The sequence below is a fragment of the Eptesicus fuscus genome, chromosome 4 (genome assembly GCF_027574615.1).
Source record: "Eptesicus fuscus isolate TK198812 chromosome 4, DD_ASM_mEF_20220401, whole genome shotgun sequence".
In the NCBI taxonomy this organism is placed as follows: Eukaryota; Metazoa; Chordata; class Mammalia; order Chiroptera; family Vespertilionidae; genus Eptesicus; species Eptesicus fuscus.
The window spans coordinates 96646431-96670004 of NC_072476.1; the positions used below are offsets into that span (position 1 = coordinate 96646431).

Consider the following 23574-nt stretch of genomic DNA (forward strand, 5'->3'; position numbering starts at 1 on the left):
TCACCTAGTTTCTAACTCAGGACAAGGGGACAGAAGCGATTCTGTTCTAGAGAAGGTCAGTTACGGTGTGATAGGGTGAGAGGAAGACAATGCTTGATGTTGTGCTTGAGAAGCATCAGCTTGCAATGCCCACAGAAAGGTTGCTTTGAAAATCAGTAATTGTCTTCAGCAGTCAAACTTCTCCTTCGGCTCAAATCCAGGGATTTCAGTTTGTCTCTGGGGCTGTTTGGCCACGTTGGAGCCCAAACTCAGAGGAAGGACCTTCAGGCAGAAGTGAGTTAAAACTCTGTTTATGTTTTTTCAGCTGTTCTTGTGAAATCACCAGTAAACTCTGAATGGGAAAATAAAAATGACCTCCTGCAGGAATATTGGCTTCTGGGTCTTTGGCCGGAGTAATATGACCTCATCCAGTGTCTCCTCTGAGTGAGATGCAATCAGGCAGAAACAGTTCCAATCCTGATCTGCTCTTAACCTGTATTTCTTCTGATTTTTCTCTCATACTCCCATTCATCTGTTCTAACCTCTTTGTTCCTCCTGTACCTTCACCCCACGGACCTCCACCACCTGCTGTCTGTGAATCCACATTGGCAAAGGCTGGAGGCAAAACCTAGATGTAGTAATGCATGGCAGTCCATCTAGGTCACAAAGTGTCCTGATGCAGAAATTGGGAAACAGCGGGAGGGGCCCAGCTGTCCCTGGGAGACCCACACAAGTTTAGGTGGTGGTCAAGAGGGCAGTGTTGTTGCCCGTCTTCAAAAGAGGTTCCTGTCAGTCTGCCAGGCCCCTCCACCTCCCCAGCTATAGCCTCATTTTTGCGGGATCGGCCTGCCCTGGGCGTGATTTGTCACCCTGCTGGGTAAATGCCACCTCGGGCTCTTAAGGATGTTGCTGTGTAGTTTCTGCAATTTCTGGGGAGGAATCCAGATTCTGGGTTCTGTGTCTTGGATGGGGGACTGCAATTGTGAATGCACATGTGGGAAGAGGTGAGGGAAAGGCTCGAACCCCCAAAAGCCCCCTCTCCATGCTAACTGATGTATGAGGGGTGCTGTGTTTCAAGGGTGGAGGCCGGTGCTCAGACACCCACATGGGGTGGTGCCTGAGGAGGAGGGAGTGTCGCCCAGTAATTACCGTCGTGATGTGGCCTCTGGCTGGCTGTAAACAGAACAAGCAGCTGAGCACAAACACTGCTCGGTGACTCAGGGAGTGCCATCTCAGGGTGCTGTTCTAGTTGAACTATAGGCAAGTGCTTTATTGTGAGAAGGAAACAAACCCATCTATTACCTTCAAATTATGCCTATAAAAATTAAAACGTATAAATTCCATCTTGAGACAAGGTGATGGGATTACAAAGGTGTTTGTATGTTTTGGAAATGACTAGTGTCTATGTCTTAAGAGTGTTCTAGGCAGGACCACAAATTATGTGGCATTTGTATGTTTAGACGTGGCTCTTTTTTTCTAAGAAGTTAACAAAAATGTTTCTGGAGTAGCTTATAATGTGAGTGGTGGATAACCTTCCTTCCAAAGTAATTAAACTGAACATGAATTCTAAATAGCTATAATTTCTCATAGTTTTCAACATGTGGAAGACTTGCTTTTAGAAGTATATTTGTTTTGCGAAGGAAGGCTTTGAGGTGTGGACTTTGTTATAAAAGGAATACATACGTAGATTAGTTATAAACCTAGAATGAATCCACTTGCCTGCTGAAACAAGAAGAGATTTGCTCAGCAAACTAAAATACAACAGACATTGACGTAGACGATAAAGGAAGTAGCTGATAATCTGATAATCCCTTTTTTGGGCACAGCACAGGGGAAAATGGGAAGCTGTTGTGTTCCATAAGTCAGGTGTGACGGTTTGATGGCAAATGGCTTCATTCTTTTGTGCCAACTCCTATAAACTGGAAATGGCGCCTGGGGTTCTGATAAGGATTATGGGGCCTCCTTGAGAAGGTTCTGGAAAGAATGTTATGACAAATTAGTGTGACCTGCCATGCTTGGAGATGGTTATGTGAGTGAATCACACTGTGCCAAGGTGAGGATGGGGGGTGGGGGTGGGGAGCAGTGGGAGAAGAATCTGTTTTATTTTGAAAGACCCTAAAAGTTTTCAACGATATTAATGGCACCTTGACTCCCCCCCCCAACCCCATTAGTTACCAGTATCCTGAAGCTTGAGAGGGTAGAAACTTTACCTAGGGAAAATCTGAAGGTTAGATGCCTCTTTGCTAAATCCTGGATAAACTTCTAGGGCAAGGATTATTTTAAGATCAGAAGGAAACCTTTCTCCTTGTACTACTTTACAAGTCAAAGCTGGCATTTAACATTTTTACCAGTGATCTGACAAGAAGTTGTATGCTTCTGTTTCATTTATTATTAGCAGTAGGACTGTTTTTCAGCCCACTACTGTTAAACAGGTGTGGGAGGTTGATGGGCTGGGGGCTGGAAAGACCTGAAAAGGTCTGATCGGGTGCTACCCCATCTTGGCTGTGTCTGCTTTCTCACCTGGAAAATGGGGGCATTTGCCCACATTGTCAGTTTGTAGTGAGGATTACAGATACTACAGTGAAGCTCCTGATATAGTTCCCAGCACTGGGTATATACACAATACATGGGAGGTGTCGTTGTAGGAGAAACTCTGAGAAAGGTTCTCAGTCAGCTTGTTGGGATAATATCTCCATCACTGCTGTACAGGACATGGCTGAAGCCCATGACACCCTGAACCTAGCAGACCAGTGCAGCCTGGAGGCCAAATCCAGCCTTCAGCCTGTTTTTGAAAATTAAATTTTATTGGAACACCGCTGTGCTCTTTCATTTGCATATTGCCTGTGGCTGCCCTTGTGCTGAAATGGCTAAGTTGAGTACAGACTGGATGGTCAACACAGCTGAAAATATTTGCTATCTGGCCCTTTCTAGAAAGTGTTTGTCTACCCTGACTGTAGTATATATCTGCTTCCATATTTGAGTTGTGTGCTTACCAAGTCAGATTTATTCACAAATCTCATTATGCCTATTGTTGTTGCTATTGTAATTGCATCATTCTAATTATAAATTATGTAAACTGCTGAAATAGGAGATCAAAAAGAGAATTGTTGTGGGAGATTCTGCTGTTTGTTCCCGAATACCCACTTTCCCTTCCTGTGGTAATAGAATCTCAAGTTTCAGCTGGATGATGGCCACTGGTAATTGATTTACATTTCCTAGGCTCTCTTGCAGCTAGGCCATGTGACCGTGTTCCAGCCAGTGGGAAGTAGGGCCGAAGCTTTGCATGCAACTTACAGGCCATGACTTTCAGGGAAACCAGAGTGCCCTCCTGATCCCTGTTCCCCTTCCTGCTGGCTGTGACCAAGGATGGGGGTGGCAGGAGCTGAGTAACTATCTTGCACTGTGGGATGGAAGTATGATGGCGAGGGTATCTGGGCAACAAAATAAAACCAGCCTGGATCTCCAACATTATGGAGAGCCCATATAACCCAGGACCGCTCTGCTCTACTATAGATGAGAGAAAAATGAAGTGGTGTCTTGTTTAAAACATTGCCACTTTGACATTTAAAACAATAGGTCAACTTCTATCTTAGTACATAACAGCTGTTGACCTCTATGAAAACTAATTGAATGCATTGGAGAGAGCCAGTAATGGCAAGTTGCTAATAAATCTTGCTTTTTTAAAAAAGTAGACAAAACAACTAAAAATGTTGGTGGAGGGGTAAACATAAGAGTGATCCTTATGTGGGTTGTTAGACTTATTCAATTCTTTCTTCTCTTTAAATAAACTAGAGAGCATAGATAATTCATGGGGGGTTTGTTTATTTTACGCAACACCAGCAATCTCTGTTCCACATCCTAAATCAGTTGGCAATTTTTTATAACTCCCACATATACGTAAGGTAACATTTATTGGATTGAATTGAATGCCCAGTTTTTTGTTAGTCCCCAGTCAGCATTCAAGTTATTCCCCAAATATAAGAATATCCACACTTATTTCTTGTTAATATGGTTTGGAACTAATGGATAATCTGTATATTCTAGATAAAAGAAGGGAGAAATTATCTAATATTGGAAAAGCAGCTTAAAATTGACCATTGTTGGCAATATATAAGGATACGGTAGCCTTTTTATTTTATTTTATTTTATTATTTTATTATTATTATTTTTTTTACGGTAGCCTTTTTAAACCCCATGGTGAAAATCTGAAAAAGGGGATTTAACTACTCCCAGGTAATGAGGCCTTGATGCTTAGCAGTCCCCCCATTTTTGGTAAAGTTACCTTTGTATTCTAACCCCCATCTCTGGAATCTTCAGCTCATGTTTCCAGTGAAATCATAGGTCTCCATTTTGTCCCAACGCAGAATTTGTAGTTGCATGTTTTGCTGAAAGGGAATAATTCAATGAAGGTTGTAGCCTTGAGACCACCCTCACAGATCAAGCTGACCGAGCCTGCAGAAGGGGCAGCAGGACACCTGCCCTGGCCTTGCAGTCACCAGGCCTGGAAATCAGCAGTCCATTGTAAAGGAAAGACGAAATTCTTATATGGTTCTGCGTTTCTGTTACAGGACTGCAAGCCTTGTCATAACCTGGGTTTCACACTTTACATTTTCAGTACCCTCACAGCCTCAGAAAATGGAAGTTCCTGGGCTTTTCTCAGCTTATTGGGAAGCCTGTTTGTGGGGAACGTCTGTCAATCTGAGATCTGACACCTGGCCATCAGGACTTGAAGTGTCACCGATAGCTACTGTCTAAGATCCTCTTTTCCATCAGTATCTCTGGGATGTTTTAAGGGATATTGCTAGCTTTAGATATTTCTCTTTCAAATGAATATCAATTTCTAAATCCATTCTTTATATGAGAAAGTAAATGTGGTTTATTTCATAAAAGTAGAGGACTTAGTTAGTGTTTTCCTAAATTCAGCTTTTTAAGCAAGCATGTGAATGGATTACTGATGACAAAAATCCTTGAGGAGAAGGTGTTGATTAGCCCATCCAGCAGTATGCAACCTGGGGCCCACAGACCTGGTTTGCTGAGATATTTCAAAGGGTGGGTGGCATGATTCAGAAATGGTCACTGCCAGTCTGGTCCTGCTCCTTATTGTACAGACCTGGAAACCCAGTGTTCTCCTGGGGACGAGAAAGAACTCTGAATGGAGTGACTTCTTTGGTCACAGGGCTGCTCCTCTGCATATTATTATATCTCCACATTCTTTAGCATAATTTGTTAAAAGAACATTACTTGTATTTGCTCTTATAATTCAAAAGAGTCCATTCATGACAGAATTGATTCATTCCTGACCTCTTTGGTTACCTATTCCAAATGAACTTCATTTTTAAGTGAACCTAATTATACTTAGTGCCTGGGGTGCCTGCTGGCTGTGGTATGTACAGGGATCATTCAAACCATGTTAGAAGTGGATAGTTTAGTTAAAGACTACATAGATTAGAAGGCATAAGGCTTTTGTTTATGACAAGAGAAGCAATGGCATATATCTTACTTTAAAAACAATTGCCTTTTATAATAAAGAATCCAATATTTTTTCCATTTCTTGAAAATGCATTATGCTTACATGAGCTAGAAAAAAAAAAAAGAGAGAAATAGGCATAATAGATTGGGTTCTGATCAAAATATAACTCTTAAGCATAGAATGTACTGGAAGATAACGATTAAAGGATGTGTCTCTATCTGTCTTTCATTGTGTGTTTGTTTAAAATAGTCATTGTGTTGCTTAATAGTAGATGCTTTGTTTGGCCATCTGGCTCTGAGGTTCCATTTTGGTTGTGCTCGGTTCCCTGAAGACTCACCGAGGGTTGTGAGCTCCCCCAAATAGCTCAGGATAAGATGTTTAGCACCACTTAACTGACCTACTTAGCTGGGTGGAGACACCCTTAGAATGTCCAGGCCCAGTTAAAACACTATTTTGCAGTAGTTTTGTCTTTGTGGTTCTGGATGGTTCTCTTCTAGGAAAACTAAATGAGGTTGATCAAAAAGCTGTTTCATCTCACCAGAGGATCTTACCAAGTCTTTTTCATGCAACTGAATTATAGAGCACAAGCAGAAAATGAAGCAATCATAAACTGTGTAATAAACAAGAAGACATTTGAATTTTTACTAACTAGCAAGTCCAGTAAATAATGACTGAGGTGAAAGGAGTAAGGAATATGGAGCTAACATTGTGCCCAAGGGAGGTGTAGGTGTGAACAACATGCATTGCTTTCCTGTGATATCTGATTTAGTGAAGGTGACTTCCAAGAAATGGCTAGAATATTGGGCAAGCAGGTCTCTGGTATGTCCAATATTGGCAGTTTTCTCACACATAAAGCACACCTGGCAGCTGATAGGTTCTCCTGAACACCAGTGACAGGAACTTGAGCTCTAGAGGCAGAGAGGAATACCTGCCACAAGTAAGAGTAAAGGAGGTATAGATGGGCAGACTCTCCACTGGCACAACAGTGAGCCAAGATCATTCAGGTCACATTTATATCCACTGAATGGCATTCATTTCACAAAGGAATAGTAATTTTTGTGCCCTCTCTGAGGCAAGGAATACTAACTTTGAAGAATAAGGTTTTCTGAGAAAATCAGTAATGTGAACAGAAATGAAATGTTGGAGGAACTCTTTAAATAATTGTTTTCAGAAACTCAATCTCCATATATAAAACACACAATGACTGTTACCATGGTGATTAGAAATACAATGAAGGCCGGCTGATTCCTTTTCAGTTCATTATGAGACACATTCCTGTTTTCATTCTGTGAATATGACAAAGTGGGGGAAATGCATTTCTATAGAAATTCTCTCTAAATCAAACAGGCTGTATTAATTAGTTTTTATAATATTATTTTCCTAACGAACCTATTACTAGGAGAAATAACTTCTTTTGAAATTTGACCTCACTCTATAGTAATATCAACCTCTGCACACCTTCCCTAAGCAAGACTTCTTCACAGCCACACATTTCACAGACCTGCATCCATTTCTACCCAGACTGTCACATATCCCTTTCTCGTTTGTGCCCTCCACAACCCCAGATACATACCCATCATCCCTGCATGCTGTTATGGAGTATTGTGTTGTAGTAATTTACCACTAACACGCAACATCCACACAATAGCTTATTCTTAAAATCTGCTTTTGAGGGAGGCTGATGGCGAGTTTGGGAAGCATTGACTCATCCTAAGGAGATTCTCATTTCTTTTGACTGAAAAGGATGATCCTCTTGGTAAGGTGTGTTCCTTTAAATGCCACATTCCGTGGCTGGCTTGAAAATGAAGAAAAATGAGAGATGCGTTCTTAAAATAACTAAAGTGGGAATGTAGCCTATAATTGAACAGTCCAGCATCTTGAATGACTACCTCAATAACTGATGGTCATTGACTCTATATCTGCCATATTCTAGGGCATCCTCTTATCAACAAAGACTGATGACAGAGTCTTCAGACAAAAGACATTTTAATAGACATTTATAATAAAAACACTTTGGAGGAACTTGACCATTCAGTCTCTGGGTTGTATGTACCTGTACAGACCCATGAAATGGGTAAGGTCTCTGAGAAACAAAATTCGGAGCCTTATTGTTGATGAAATTTACTATGTGAGAAATATGCCCTTTAGTATTGTCACAGAAGTGTGCGTTTCACATAACTAGGCCAAAGGTGTGAAAAGGGGACAATTACTTTTGACTCCAATTACAGTAAATCCCGGATTGCACTTCATTGGAAATTGTGGTCCCAAGTAGAATGCAAAGAAAGGCTTATGTCCAAATTAGTCAACTTGCTTCACAATAATAATATCTGATTTCCTGAAGAAATGTTTCCTGACTCTCAGATATTATCCGTCCTTCAGGGATAAGGTGGAAACCTTTTCTTCCATCGGGGAGAGTGATTGAAGCAAATCTTGGCATTCAAAAACGAAAGAGTGTTTAATCTGCAGGTCAAGTGGGCGCTTGTTCTGAGCTAGTAATGGAATTTAAATTGTTCTTGCCCTGACTTTATGACAGTCTAGTTGTGGAAAAATTAACAAAATTGAAAAGTCTGGAAAATAACTTCTAACTGGCATCTGTTCATAGAAACCAGAATAACATAAGAAGTAACGTGATGGCGGTTGAGTGCCAACCTTCCAAATCATCTAGGTGGATAAGTGATGGTCTGTGCTCCTGGGAAGTGGCAGTGCACAGACTGAGATGGAGGGGACACAGGGGCAGTTTCACAAAGTGACTGCTCTCTGATTCGTTTAAAACTGTATGAAAAGAGAGAGAGGGGGCAAAGAGAGAGAGAGGGGGCAAAGAGAGAGAGAGGGAGAGAGAGAGGCACCTACATAGAACCCCAAGTTTCCCTGAGGGAGATGGGGCTCAACTGCTGGGAGTAGAAAAAGCCAGCACTTAGCTGGTGCCTCCTGGTCCCTGGCCTTGGGAAGAGTTGCTCACGAGGTCTGAGAAAGTGACAGCTTCAAGTGGAGGGCTATGTAATTTCTTAATCTTGCGTTTGCTTATTTTAATCTCCAGTTGACACATCTTATTTGCTTTGTCATGGTTCTAATGCTGTGTTTGTGCAGAGACACATACCTGTTTTTATTTTGTTCTTGCCTACACACACACACACACACACACACACACACACACACAGAAGGAAGAACATATTATGTGTCCACAGGATTAAAAGAAATTCTAACACATTGTGCTAAGAAATGTTAAAATCTGTAACTGGATACTGACTGACCTTTCTAAGAAAAATTCGGCAGGACTTAACCATCAACAGATGTTCGCTACCAACAGAGAGCATGAGACCATTAGTCACTCATGGAGAATGACAGGGCTGTGAGGCACCAGGCCAAAGCATATTTATAGGTGATGGTAGAAGCAGCTGCTTGTCGTGGTTGCTAGGTGAAAACTTAGGTTATAACAGATCCCCTTTTTAAAGAGTTTGTCCACATGGGATGTTGACATAATTCACTTAATCAAAAATATTATTTGGCTTCAATTTTCAATTCCTATAGATGAAAAATGAAATCAAATAGTGTAAAATAATGTGCATTCTCTGGAGGTGGTATGACAGAGCTCTTCTAAACATCTTTGGAATGATTATCGCCATATGAGTTCTTAGGGTTATGAAACATCTAAAAAGTGACTAGCACTGATCATCAGAGAGATGTAAATTCAAACAACAATGAGGTATCACCTCACACCTGTCAGAATGGCTACCATCAACAAATCATGACAAATGCTGGCAAGGATGTGGAGAAAAGGGAAACCTAGGACACTGAGGGTGGGAATGCAGAATGGTGCAGCCTGGAGTTTCCTCAGGAAATTAAGTATGGAACTGCCATTTGACCCAGTGATCCCACTTCTAGGAATATATCCTAAGAAACTAGAAACACAAATCAGAAAGAATGTATGCACCCCTCTGTTTATAGCAGCACAATTTACAAAGCTAAGATCTGGAAACAGCCCAAGTGCCCATCAGTAGATGAGTGGATAAAAAAACTGTGGTACATTTATACCATGGAATACTATGCAGCAGTAAAAAAGAAGCGTTTTCTAGTCTTTGAGACAGCATGGAGGGACCTGGAGAGTATTATGCTAAGTGAAATAAGCCAGTCAGAGAAAGACAAGTATCACATGATCTCACTCATATATGGAATTTAATGATCAAAATAAATTGATGAACAAAATAGTTCCAGAGACATAGCAGCATGAAACAGACTGTGGAATCTCGGAGGGAAGGTGGGGGAGGGTGGGTGGGTGGGAGATGATTAACCAAAGACCTTGTATGGTGGGTGAAGGCCTGGGGCGGGGGGTGGCGGCAGGCTAGAAGGGGCCAATGGGGGGAAAAGGAGGACATATGTAATACTTTCAACAATAAACATATTTTAAAAAACTGACTAGAAAGGTATGTGTGTGTGTGTGTGTGTGTGTGTGTGTGTGTGTGTGTGTGTGTGTTTAAGAGGAGACAACAGTATCTGAAAATGCTCTCCAGTGGGTTGAAGTGGCTCAGCAAACAAAAAGGGGACTCATTTTCTCTATCGCATGGGAAGGCTGGGGACTGGCTGACTTTCACAGTCTGGCCTATGCAGCTTCACAGGCCCCAGTCCTGTGCTACCCGGATCACACATCCATGTGGGTCGTGTGTGAGTGTTGTCTGCCTAGGGTGCTCCTGATTCCCATGGAGAAGTCAAGCATTTGGACCCACATTTTGCCAGAAGGAATTCCACACACACAAAATACTGATTTCTAGTTATTTTGGAATAAATGAGGCATATTTCCTTATTACTTAATTTTTAAGGCAATTTAACTCTTCCTTTCTACGGGAATCATTTAAAAAAACCCCACATTCCACATAAATGAAAGCGAGTTTCCAAATTTTGGGGGCCTTTTGCCCATTATTAGATATATATTTATACATAGAAAGGAATACATGCTCACTATTGTCAATATTTAATGTGTAGAAACATTCAGATAAGTGAATAAAAATCATACATAATGTCACTAAATAACCAGTAATTTTTTTTTGTATTTTCTTCTTGGATATTCATCCATTGTTTACATTTCTTCATCTATTCACTCTTTCATGTGCTTCATAGACATCATGCTCTGTTAGTTGCTGAAGCCAGAGCCACATCTATGAATTATTTCATGGAATTTAAAATCTAACAGGGAGTCAACATTGCAAACATAAATTAACTACAGTCAATAATTGCTACAAAAGAGAATGGTATGCCGGTGGGATGGGGAGGGGTTCAGGTGGAGGAGATTCAGTGGGGAGATGCACAGTGTTACACACAGCGCTTGGCCCTGTGGAGAGCTCGGCCAATGGCAGCTGTAAGCATGGTTATCATTGGCACGTGCTTTGGAATCATGGTGTGGGTCCTGACTTAGAAACAGCTGAAGTGGTGGAGAGAGAAAATAGGAATCTAACTCTTTGGTCCTTAGTCACACCTGGGAACCAAAGCTGCGTTTTAGATATTTCTGTTTCTGTAGCTCAGCATGTAAGGATTCTGTATTCCTTCCCATTTGACTGCTCTAGTGTACTTTCTCATCTTTGAAACCATCCCCCTGTTCCCCTCCGGAGAGGTCTTCCTGTGTCTCCCCTTCTGAGCAGCCTCAGTTCCATTCCCTACAGCCCTAGTCCATTGTGTATTCGTTCTGTGACCTTGAGCAAGATGGCTAATGTATCTGGGCCTCAATTTCCTCATCTGTAAGACAGGAATAACACATAGCACTTCACTCCTGGGTTGGTTGTAAGGATTGAATGTGAGATTACATTTACAGCATAGAGAACAGTGCCTAGCCCCTGGTGTTAGCTACTATTCTTATTTTTTTGCTGCCTGAAACTTCCTTAGCTTGAATTGTTAACCAACTGCCTCGACTTCAATTATTCACCCTATTTCCATTCTTCCATTCTACTAAAGATGTCACTGAAATAAAACTGTGATACTAATCCCTGTGTGTAATCTTCCTCTTTTTAAAAGTTGCTTTTGCCTCCGACTTTAAAATATATGATACAACACTTCATTGATCCCATTGAAAATGTAGCACTTGATTTTGTGCTGCAAATGCCAGAAACCAAGCAGAAACCAACTCAAGTCCCAAGGGAGACTCGGCTCCCACAGAGGGGATGTCTGTGGCTGGCTCTGCCTCCCAGGGCTTTTAGGACCCCAGAGCTCCAACCAGACCATCAGGATTCACTCATATTCTCACACCTCACTCACACACTGCTTCCTCTTCTCTTTCCCCATCCACCACAGCTTACCTGTCTCTTGATGGCAATTGTCTCCTCAAACCTAAAGCTCAAGAAATATGTGAAAGGACTTGAGCTTTGATATATTAAATCTCTAATTTTTTTGCTTTAAAAAATAACTTTCCACAATAAAAATGCTTTTTGAATTTTAGGTTCACTAGCATATTCTAAAAAGATGTATGAGCCTGTGAAATGTACTATAATGAAAAGATGGCATCTTATATTTAACAGGTTCTCCTCCCATACTCAATTCCCAACTCAGTTTTTTTATATTTTTTCTTCAATAGCCCTAATTAAATGTCATTTTATAAAGGTGAGCTTCATGTATAATGAAAAAAAGGGATGGGGGGAGAGATGGGAGGAGGGGGGATGGAGAGAGAGAGAAAGAGAGAGAGGAGAGAGAGAGAGAGAGAGAGAGAGAGAGAGAGAGAGAATCAGTTTGACTTACTGGTTGGAGAGGGTGCCTTAGCCATCCATCCTTCCTGATCCTTGGCCTGTATATAGAAATGATAACTGACAGTCATCAACTGCCTTCAATGCATGTTTATTGAAATGAATGGAAGGAAAATGGTACTGACAGACATCATTTGTCCTATGCCAAGATTCATTTGTTTCTGCATTATTTTTTGTGGAGCTCAAAGGCACTGGGGGCAAAAGAGATGAAACAGGTTGCTAGCAGGTGTTCTCTTTTAGGAATTAGTCTATTTTTAAAGAGCAGAGGAGTGTCGCATTTATTAGCCTTATAGCACCCCCTAATGGAGGATACTGTGTGCTGCATCCTGAAACTAAAGTGCATTGGAATTTCATGTCACCCATTAAACTGTACAAAGACTAACTTGTCTTTTAAAATAAAATTTAAACCATGTTTTTGTTAAGTACATTCTAAAGAAAAAAGGTACACAATAATTTAAAGGGCAAGCATGAAAGAAAATGAAATCCTTCAGATCCCAGTTAGCTATTTGGATCATACCACGTGAGCTATTTGGATCATACCAAACTCACCACTTTTTTATTCCTAGGTCTGCCAGTTAAATAACTTCCAATCCTTTTGATCCTTTTGGAGCTTGCTTTTAAGACTTGTTAGAACCAGAGCAGCATTTAGCCTAGGATTAATTATTCTCTGCAACTGAGGCAAAGCCCTTCTGAGGACCCAATACCCATGAACTTGAGGTTTTCCAGTATGGTTGGTGGGACCAGGTGTCATTCTGGCCTTGTGTGAGCACAGGACTCTGTTCCCGCTTGTCCTTTCTATGGCTGGTTCCTGGTCTGGGGTTCCTCATGCATGCCCCGGTGGCCCTCAGCTGGAGAATCCAGGGGTCCTCTGATGGTCAGCATTCTCTCTGCAAGCTCTAGTCCCCCCACTCAGTCCTGCCAACTTAGGCCTCTTTGGTCTTCTGGTTGGACTCTGAATTCTATCTCCTCAACTCAGGTAAGTCACCAGGATCCATCCTTCCTGCTCCTCGGCCTAGAAACTCAAGGCAGTGAGCGGACATCACAGCACTCACCCATCTCTCAGGGATTGCCGACCTGCCTTGAGTAATGCCCAAGTGTCTTGAAAATCAGTGTTTGATATATTTTGTCTGTTCTCCCCCTCCCACTTTTTTTTTGTTTGTTTGTTTCAAATGGGAGGGCAAATTGGATTCCTGAGCAAATTCTTGCCCCAAAGAAAAAATTCCTCTTGTCTTTATTTTTGAAATGGGAATTCTTCGTAACTTTCTCATGGAGTGTTTCTCGCACTCACTCTTAGTGTAAGAAACACCTGTCTCAGAAACACCTGGGACACTTATTAAAAATGCAGATTTCTGAGCTTCTGCCCAGGATCTGCTCCACCACACTCTCTGGAGGGATGCCCAGACGGCTGCTGTTTAAACAGTGCCTTGGAGGCTCACAGCCAACTAGAGAACTTTCTAGAATAGCAATTTTCAACTGATGTGCCTTGGCACACTGATGTGCTGCAAGAATTTGTAAAATATACAATACCTGACATCTTTTCCGTTAGATTGTCAAATAAAAAAATGACATAGCCAACACAACAATAGCCATCTGGTGTGAATGAATCAAAATTGTACCTAGTTTTTTGTCAGGTTGGCAAAAAATATATTTTCTGGTCTGTCGCAGAATTTTAGTAGCTTATGTGTGCCATGAGATGAAAAAGGTTGGAAGGATTACTTCGGCTTGACCACCTAATGTATGTACCTAAGTGTATTCTAACAGGAACATGGAGGCAGAGAGAAAGGACTTTGGGTTAAAGTTCTGCTGGGAAGCCAAGCTCCCTTCATGATAAGGTGAGGCTGCTTGTCTGAGGAACCATCCTCCTAATTTCTGTTCCCTTAGAGTTTCTCAGGCAGGTGAAACCATCAATTAGTTCTTTGGCAAATAAATGCTTATCTTGACCACGCAGAATGTCTTTTGTCAAAAATCTGCCCTTGAGTTTTGTTTTTAAGAAGGAGAACATAGCTAAATGAATCTGCCAGGGCCATAGTTTTGATACCTTTTTTTAATTGACAACACTACACAGCTGCAATCCGTGGGGGAAAGCCCATTTGAAAGATGGTGTGGCCATGGGGGAGTTGTGGCTTCTCGCTCAGAACCACTTCAGCTGGACTCACCAAGCATGCGCGAGGTTGGGGATGATGACCACCAGGGAGGCACTCTTGAGGGGTCCTTATCTCTTGGCTGGAGTGTGTAGGAGGTTTACTCAGTGACGGCATGAATGAGAGAGAAAGCCGAAGGAAGCAAGCACGTGGGTGAGGGAGGAAAGAAGAACGGACAGAATGAAGAATGGACCGATGAACCAAAGAACCTTCCCTTTGAAGCTGGCAAGTGCATGTTCTCTCGGAAACTAAGGAGGGGAAAAATAAACCCTGGACTATTAATACTGAAGCCATTAGTTTTCTCCACTGGATGACCTTCAGACATAGAAGAGTTATACTCTTGGTTTAGAACTTGGGAAAGCTTCACACTGTTTTTAAGGCTCCTTTTATGTTAGTTGGATCTTACGTTGCAGGTTGATCAGCGCCAAGGATAGCGTAAAAGATCTCTTTCCCATCATCCAGTATTCACAGGAGATCATTTCTCTGGTCATATGTTTTCCAGATAAGGCTCTCTAGGAAAACCTAGAATTTCATTATGCAGTCTCTCTCTCTCTCTCTCTCTCTCTCTCTCTCTCTCTCTCTCTCTCTCTCTCTCTCTCTCTCCCCTTCCTCCCTCCCTCCCTCTCTCTGTCTCTCTCTCTCTCTCTCTCCCTCCCTCTCTAAATGCCACCTGTATTAAATTCCAACCAGCCACAAAGCATGAATCTTAGTTTCCACTGAGTGTTTGCATTCTGCACACGAAGAGCTCTTTATTGCCTAGATAGGCAGTTCCTAAATGAGGCCACGTGTTTTTGGGTTAGTCACACCTCCTCCTCCTGACTCTAGAAAGGAGTGAGGAGGAACATTGAATGCTCCTTCTCACTCTAAATTACAATATTGGGTTTCTTTGAAGGATGTTGTTGAATTTATTCATCCTTTGAAGAGGGTACATGTTTAAAGGAAATAGAACTGCATGGAAAATTAGGAGTCTTGGCATCAGGTCGTGGCTCTGCCCTAAGCTAGCTGAGGAAACTTAGGTTTCACTTTCTGCATCTATAATAATAAGGGAATTTGAAAAGGTGACATCAAATGTTCCATGTCATCCTATATTATATAACTATATTAAATACAGTATATGTTACATACCTCCTTATATTACCTACATTGAATTGTGGTGACATAGCGAATGGTAGATTATGTATAATGGAAGACTATAGAAATGTATATTCCAGTGGAATTCAGAATTAATCACTGGACAGTTTAAAACTATTAGGAAAGTCCCAGAGGTTGAGTTGTCTGGGTCCATCTTTCATTTAGAGGAATGTAGAGTAACATCTCTTCTTTGGCCTTGAATTCAGATTTCCTTTTCAAATTATATGTATTTCCATTAAATTGTATTCAGCACCATTTATACATTTATTGTTATCTCAAACATTTACTACTCTTTCCAAACCCATTGGTTAGAAAATATTTTCAACTTGTACACAGTGAATTTCTCATTTCTGTTGCTGATTGTAATAGTAATTCATATATAAATTAGAATTATTTACAGTTCTTACGGTAATATAAGTGTTAGTAACAATGGAATTTATTGTCCCAAAATACTGTTGCAGGAGGCTTTTTCTAAAGGGGAGAAATCCTATATAATAAAAGGCTAATATGCAAATAGATCGAACAGTGGAAAGACTGGTTGCTATGATGCACACTGACCACTAGAGGGCAGATGCTCAATGCAGGAGCTGCCCCCTGGTGGTCAGTGTGCTCCCGCAATGAGAGCGCTGCTCAGCCAGAAGCCCGGCTCACAGCTGGCGAGCACAGCAGTGGTAGCAGGAGACGAAGCGGCAGTCAGACATCCCCCAAGGGCTCCCGGACTACGAGAGGGTGCAGGCTGGGCTGAAGGACACCCCCTCCCCCCCAGTGCACGAATTTAGTGCACAGGGCCTCTAGTTTAATATAAATGAGTGTCTTCTTATGGCTGTGGAAAATATTTATATGTTGAATATTCTCTTATCTCCTTCCCACCAAGTAGTGGTCTCTGTAGACAGAGAAAGGAACAGTGCTACAGGTATTCGGTTTTTGTTGGTTTGAAATAACAATGCTACACACACTGAGCATAATGTAAGACACAGTGGGGGAACTTGATAACTTTTTATTGAATAAGGGAATAAGGTAATGGATAGATGGATACTAAAGCTTCTTCATATTCATTTGAAGCCCACTATGAAAATAGGTAAGATCTTTAAGAGCAAAACAGAATTTTTAGTTATTTTATTGTACTAAACACCTTAAGTTGTATGAAGACTTTGCTATAACAAATCTCTATGCAGATAATATAGGTAATTTTAAGAATTTATTATTAGACTAGGCTCCTTTTCAATTTTAGGCCATTTACTTATTGGAGTAATAAAACATGTATACAAATGTGTTGTTACTTCTGAGACATGAATCCTAAGGTGGTATTATCAGAAGGTTCCAGAATCTATATAAAATACCATCTTTTCAAAAAGTTTTTTTCATGGCTCTCATCAGAAATATTTTTACTTCACAAGTACATACATTGAGGCAAAAACTTAAGTGACATTTATATTTTGACTATAGGATATGAAGTGAGATATACTCATGTAAGAATGTTATCTATACTAATAAAAGAGTAGTATGCTAATTAGACCAGACATCCTTCCTGACAAAGCCAGGCCCAGGCAAAGCCGCGTGCCCATGGTCCTAGGCACCAGCGCCTGTGGCTGCGGCCTGGGAGATGAAGAAAAGCCACCCACCCTGTGGTCCCAGGCACCTGCGGCTGGTCCTGGTTGCATGGGGCTGACCAGAGGGAGGGAAGCCTGGGTCCCAGGTGCAGGGCTGAGGCAGAGGCAGTTGGGGCAATCAGGCAGGCAGGCAGAGGTGGTTAGGGGTGATCAGGCAGGCAGAGGTGGTTAGGGCCTATCAGGCAGGTTGGCAGAGGGGTGAGGGGTGATCAGGCAGGCAGGCAGGCTAGCGGTTAAGAGCCAGCAGTCCCAGATTGCTAGAGGCATGTCGACTGCCGGTTTAGGCCAGATCCCTGTGGACATCCCCTGAAGGGTCCCAGATTGGAGAGGGTACAAGCTGGGCTGAGAGACCCCCCCCCTCCCATGCATGAATTTCGTTCACCGGGCCTCTAGTTCATTAAATAAAAAGCATGATTATACATTTAAATAACAACACAATTTTAAATAGAGGCCATATATGTACATGTGTATATATAGGTGTAGCTTTAAGAACAGTAAGTTGATTCTCATGTATCCATCACCTAAGTTAAGTGACCAGTACACCTGAAACTAATGTAATATTGTATGTCAACTGTAACTGAAAAATAAAATTTAAAAACAGACATGATCAATACCCAGGAAGCTCTCCTGTGCCTTGCTCTAATTACATTCCCTACTGATCCAGACCCCACTCCATAACTCCTCTCTTGAATCTTCTTTTTTGTCCTTTCCTTGCTTACACAATTTGTTAGTTTAGTGTGATAGTGTGATATTAAGCTTTACATAAATGAAATCATACTGTATATATTCTGTTGATTTTTTTTCTTTCAATATTATGACTTCAATTTTTTTTTTTTTTTAGTTCAATCTTAAGACCAGTTTTGACTTGTCTTAGGGCTACTGGAGTTGAATCCAGAGATCAGCCTCACCCTTATAACCCTGTAATCATAGCTCAGATGATATAGCTCACTCATAATCCTTTTCTTCTACTAGGAACATGTGTTTAGTTTATGGCCATACCCTTAGCTCTATAGCAGTGCCTTCATCATGGGAGGCACTAATAATTATTTATTAAATGAATGAATTTGAAGGCCCTAAGCAGAATTTGTTGGAACTGATATTTTTGCATGAGTTGGGATCTCAAGAGTGGGATTTGTCATTGTAAGGAATGCCCTGTATTTGCTTGTTTTTTTGTTTTTGTTTTTTCCTGTAGTGATTGTTACTAATTTTTAGCTCACTGAAGTTCCTGGGGGCAAATGAGGGCAGGGACCCAGTGCATGCTTGGGTCATGCATTGCATTCAACAAATTCTGTGATGAGTATCTGAAATATATGAGTTTCTGTTGAGTTGAACAATTTTCTGTAGAGTTGACCGATTATAGTACATACTGAAAATGCACTGTTGGTGTTGTTGATGATGATGGTGATGACGATGGCCATAAGATTGTTGCCAAGGTTTCTTTTAAGGTACTGTGGCTTCCCCATCCTTAAGCTTTGAAGTATTTCTAACAAGTCCCACAGGGCCCTGTATGACCCAGTCCACTTGCTACTTTCCCAGCTTCATGCAATGAATAGCACTTTTGCGTATGTTGTACATTGTTCTTTCTGGTACTCTCTGAGCCCTTATGATAAAGATAAACTCCTGCTAATCCAGATTTTAGTTTCAAGTGACCTCTTTTTAAAAAAAAAAAAAAAATATATATATATATATATATATATATATATATATATATATTATTATTGATTTCAGAGAGGAAGGGAGAGGGTGAGAGAGATAGAATGATGAGAGATCAATGACATCATTGATGAGGGAGAATCATTGATTTGCTGCCTCCTGCACCCCCCCCCCCAATAGGGATTGAGCCTGCAACCTGGGCATGTGCCCTGACCAGGAATCGAGGAGCAACCTCCTGGTTCATAGGTCAACGCTCAACCACTGAGCCACAACCATTGGGCTCAAGTGACTTCTTCAAAGAAAATGTCACAACGCCCCCACCCTGTACATCTCCCTCTGCCGCCCCTATTGTAACTGGGTAATTGTGTAGCTGGTGGTTTAGTCTGTCTGTCTTCTCTTGGCACTTGAGCTTTGTTATGCAGATGTCTGGCTTGGGAGTTTCCAGAGAGTGTTGCCAACAGTATGTGCTCAATAAATATGTGCTTCTGAAGCAATGAATGTTGAATTATCCAAAGGTCTGTTAAATTTTTTTGTTTTCTTTCTTCTCTCTTTAGCTGGGAAGTTATCAATTCCAAACCAGATGAAAGACCCAGGCTCAGCCACTGTATTGCAGAATCCTGGATGAATTTCAGCATATTTCTTCAAGAAATGTCTCTTTTCAAACAGCAGAGCCCTGGCAAGGCAAGTTTTCCAGTGTGGGAGAATGGCTGTGTGTGCTTTAAATGGTGCAGTAAACTTAGAAACAAATGAGTTAACTTATTTTACCAGCTTGGAAGTGGTCTCCAGTTCAGAAGATGAACTACTAGCAACACATCCCATAAGAGCTGGCATCAGCAAGGTTCAGAATCATTCATGTGTCAGCATTAGACAAACTTCAACATCATTGTTTGAAATTGGATTGGTTTCCTATTTTTATACCTATTTATCTAGTTCCTTAACAAAACGAATGGTGATTGGTCTTGTCATCCAGACCAAGAAGAAAAAATACCGTATTTTCTGGCATATAAGATGACTTTTTAACCCAGGAAAATCTTCTATACACCCAGTCGTCTTATACACCGGAAAAATACAGTTTATAGTGTTCTTATACACCGGAATTTCAGTTTATAGTGTTCAGCCTGGTTCTGAAGTCAAAGGAAGATAAAATGAACTCTTAGTCATTTGAAGGGTTTTGGGGAGATAATTGGGTCTCTCTTTTAATCTAAAAAGTGGATTTTCTTATGTTATTTATTTAAAAAACCTTTGACAGAAACATTCGTAGTGACTATATGCGTGGAATGAGTATTTTTAAAAGTAAGATGAAAACCTATGAGAAGAGTCGTAAGCGGTCTGAAGGGATTGCATGGAGAAGTGCACACACCTGCGTTATTTGTGTGTGCAGAGGCAGCTTCAGCTGTGATCCTGATGGCAAGGGTGAGGTGCAGAACCACCACGGTCCCTTTCCCTCCCAGTGTCATGTTCGGGTTGCTCCAGCGCCCACCTGTAGTTGGAAGGAAGAGCCTAGGAATGTCGGCATTTGCAATCCCTCTCGTTGTACCATGTACAGGCACTCTCTTAACTTCAATGCCTAGTACTAAATAGTACAGCTTCGCTTGGACACATTTTGAGCATATTAAAGTAGCAAGGTTGTATATGGATGGGTTTTTAAAAAATCACTGAAGGTGATTTTTAGAATAGATGTCTATATGATGATGGTGGGGTGCATTTTTATGCGTATTTTACCATCATGATTAAACATTTTTAGGAGATTCTGAACTTAAAGCTTCATTGGGCCCCAAGTCACTTAGCTTAAGAGGACGGTCCTACAGATTTAGAGGATAATATGAAATCCCTTCCCCAAACTGAATTCTGAATATACTAATGCTCTCGACTCATTCGTTCTTTCAAATTTTAAGGTTTTTCCTCTTCCATTTTAGTACTAGAATGTCATATTCTTCAAGGGCCCCTGCTATTCCAGAAATAACTGTTAATTTAGTTCTGAAAGTTCATTGATTCTCCTTTTGACTTAATAAATTAACCCTTTGCCCACGAACAAGAAATCAAAGATAATCTAATAAGAAAACCCCCTTGCTCTTCCACTTAACCAGTTACAAATACCATTTTCACATGTCTTTTAAAATTTCCTTATTTTCCTTGCTTATCAGTTTAATGCCATAATTTAAAGATAAAGCAAAAGAAGTAAGATATTTTATTTTTAAAATATATTTTTATTGATTTCAGAGAAGAAGGAAGAGGGAGAGAAACATCAATGATGAGAGAGAATTATCGATCGGTTGCCTTCTGCACACCCCATACTGGGGATTGAGCTGGCAACCCCAGGCATGTACCCTAATTGGGAATCGAACCTATGACCTTCTGGTTCATAGGTCGACACTCAACCATTGAGCCACACCAGCCGGGCAAGATAATTTATTTTTAAGATTAGAGTGTGGAAAATATGTGAGACAAATTATGGGATAATTTTTCTATCTTTATATTACATTTTTTAAAACAACCAAGATTTTTTGGTGGAGTTATGACTGATGGAAGGAAAATAATCATGTTTCACTGTGGGGATTTCATTTCATTCACAGCTGGTTTCTAGGTGATGTAGAAGTGAATCAATTTGATATAGTTACAGAGGATGATGATAATGGCCAGTAGAGTTATCCCAGCAGCTTATCAGCGGTGCAAATTCCTGTTATGTTTAAAGAAATGCCTCTAATTTCTATAACATGTTTTGCTTATAGAAGTGGTTTGAACTTTCAGATTTAGCTCCTAGGCTGCTTTATATCCAGTGGGTGATCCTGAGTAAGAGAAGTTTCTGGAAGCATATAAATCTTCAGTTCTCTGGCATCTGGCAGTACTAAAAGCCACAGGCATGATTAATGGGAGACATTGTGCCCTGTGCCAGAAATTAGCTTCTGGAACGTCAGAATGATTATTACCAAGTGTGAAAATGGAGTAAGGCTGGTTGAATGCTGCAGTCATTAGTCAGAACTAAGGGCAAAAGAACACTGAAAAGGCTTTACCGTAATTAATAGATCAGATATAGAAAAATAATTGTGTGTGTATCCTGCACTCTGAAATGTCCTGGTATTATGCATAACTGGCATGTGTTATTTTTCTGATTTCTAGTTTTGTCTCCTGGTCTGCAGTGTGTGCACATTTTTTATGATCTTGGGAAGTTACATTCCTGGGGTTATACTCAGCTATCTACTCTGTAAGTATAGCAGAACATTTGGCTAGTTTATGTGATGCACGTGGTATCATTTAACGGTCAACAAGACCATCCTTTGGAAGAGGAGGGATGAGTTCTTAATTATAAAGAAAGTTGATTGTTCTTTAATTTCATCTGTCCAAAGTTTCTCCTTTTCCTCAAGATTGGTTTATATTTTAAAATTGGAAGAATAGTTGCCAAAAGGCAGGATTATAAGTAATTAATGTTACTTTAAATTATGTCTTAAAGCTATAAATAAGTATACTCCCTACCCCCACAGACACACGAATACCTTTGCCCTTGAGCATGTTCTGTGGCTCAAAAAATAGTTAAACCACAGTGAGATACCATTACACCAGAATGGCTAAAATTAAAAATGCTGATCATATCAAGCATTAGCAAGGATATGGAGCAACTGGAATTCTCACATACTGTTGGTGGGTAAGTAGAATAGTACAACCACTTTGGATAACAGTTTGGCAGTTTCTTAAAAACTACTTTATATCCCATTTCATAGCTAGGTGTTTACCCAAGAAAAATGAAAGCATTTTTCCACAAAAGACTCATGAATGAATGTTCATAGCAGCTTTATATGTAGTAGCCAAAAACGGAACACAATTCATATGTGACCATCAATAGATGCACGGAAAAACAAATTGTGGTATGTCCATACAATGGATTTTTACTCAGCATGAAAAACATAAATATGTGCAGCAATCTGGATAAATCTCAAAATAATTAATTGAGTGGGAGAAGCCAGATTTTTTTTAAAAAAGAGTATATAATGTATGATTTTATTTATGTACCATTCAAACTAATTTTTAGTGATAAAGCTGACCAATGGTTGCCTGAGGGTGAGGTAGGAGAGGTCAGGGATAGGCAGGAGGAAAGGATTAATAGACACATGTGGAAACTGGAGGATGGTAGATATGGTAGATATGTTCACTGTCTTGATTGTGGTGATGGTTCCTTAGTTGTATGCCTGGCTCAAAACTTATCAAATTGTACACTTTAAATATGTGTAATTTACTGTACATCAATTATAATTAGAAAATGCTGCAAAAAAAAATGTAGATTTCCTGCTTCTCCTGAAAAAATCTGACTTAGTGCTGCCACCTTTAGGTGGTGTGGGCATGCTCCACTTAATTAACCCTCATACTTGCCTATTTTTCTCACACCAGCTTTTAAAATTTTTACATACCACCTTGGCTGCTAGAGGTATTTGAGTTTGCATGTCCTATTTAAAAGGTAAATAGGCACGTTTCCTAACAACAACAAAGAAATAAACATTAGGGAAGACGATACAACCTTCATTTCTTTTTGTTTTCCCAATGCATACCACAGATGGCACATGGTCTGAGCTCAAATCCATTCTCCCAAATAGAATTCATGTAGAGTGTCAGCCTCTGATCTGCCTTGTTCAGCAGGTAGAGGAGAAGAGAGCGGAGAGGGGAGTCTGATATGGGCCAGGCATTATTCAGACGGTTTGCATTCATCTCATTTACCCTTCACAACAGCCCTGAAATAACATTATTATCCCAATATGACTGATGAGAGGCAAGTAGATAATAATTTTCCCATGGTGCAGCTGCATTTTATAAATAAGTAGAGATTTTTTAACCCAGGACTGTTGTCTGGAAAGCATGGAATCTTTGTATAAATTTTGAGG

At 40.6% G+C, this 23574-nt stretch overlaps 1 protein-coding gene across 4 annotated transcripts in view; it reads left to right on the forward strand.

Annotated features, from left to right (window-relative positions):
- RETREG1 (reticulophagy regulator 1) overlaps nucleotides 1-23574 on the forward strand; it is a 97230-nt gene that overhangs the window by 68837 nt on the left and 4819 nt on the right. For all 4 annotated transcript variants that reach the window (XM_054715260.1, XM_008151668.3, XM_054715261.1 and 1 more), the window contains 2 exons: nucleotides 19261-19387; nucleotides 21824-21908. In XM_054715260.1, coding sequence (XP_054571235.1) covers nucleotides 19261-19387; nucleotides 21824-21908 — 212 coding nt within the window. The remainder of the gene's footprint in view (nucleotides 1-19260; nucleotides 19388-21823; nucleotides 21909-23574) is intronic.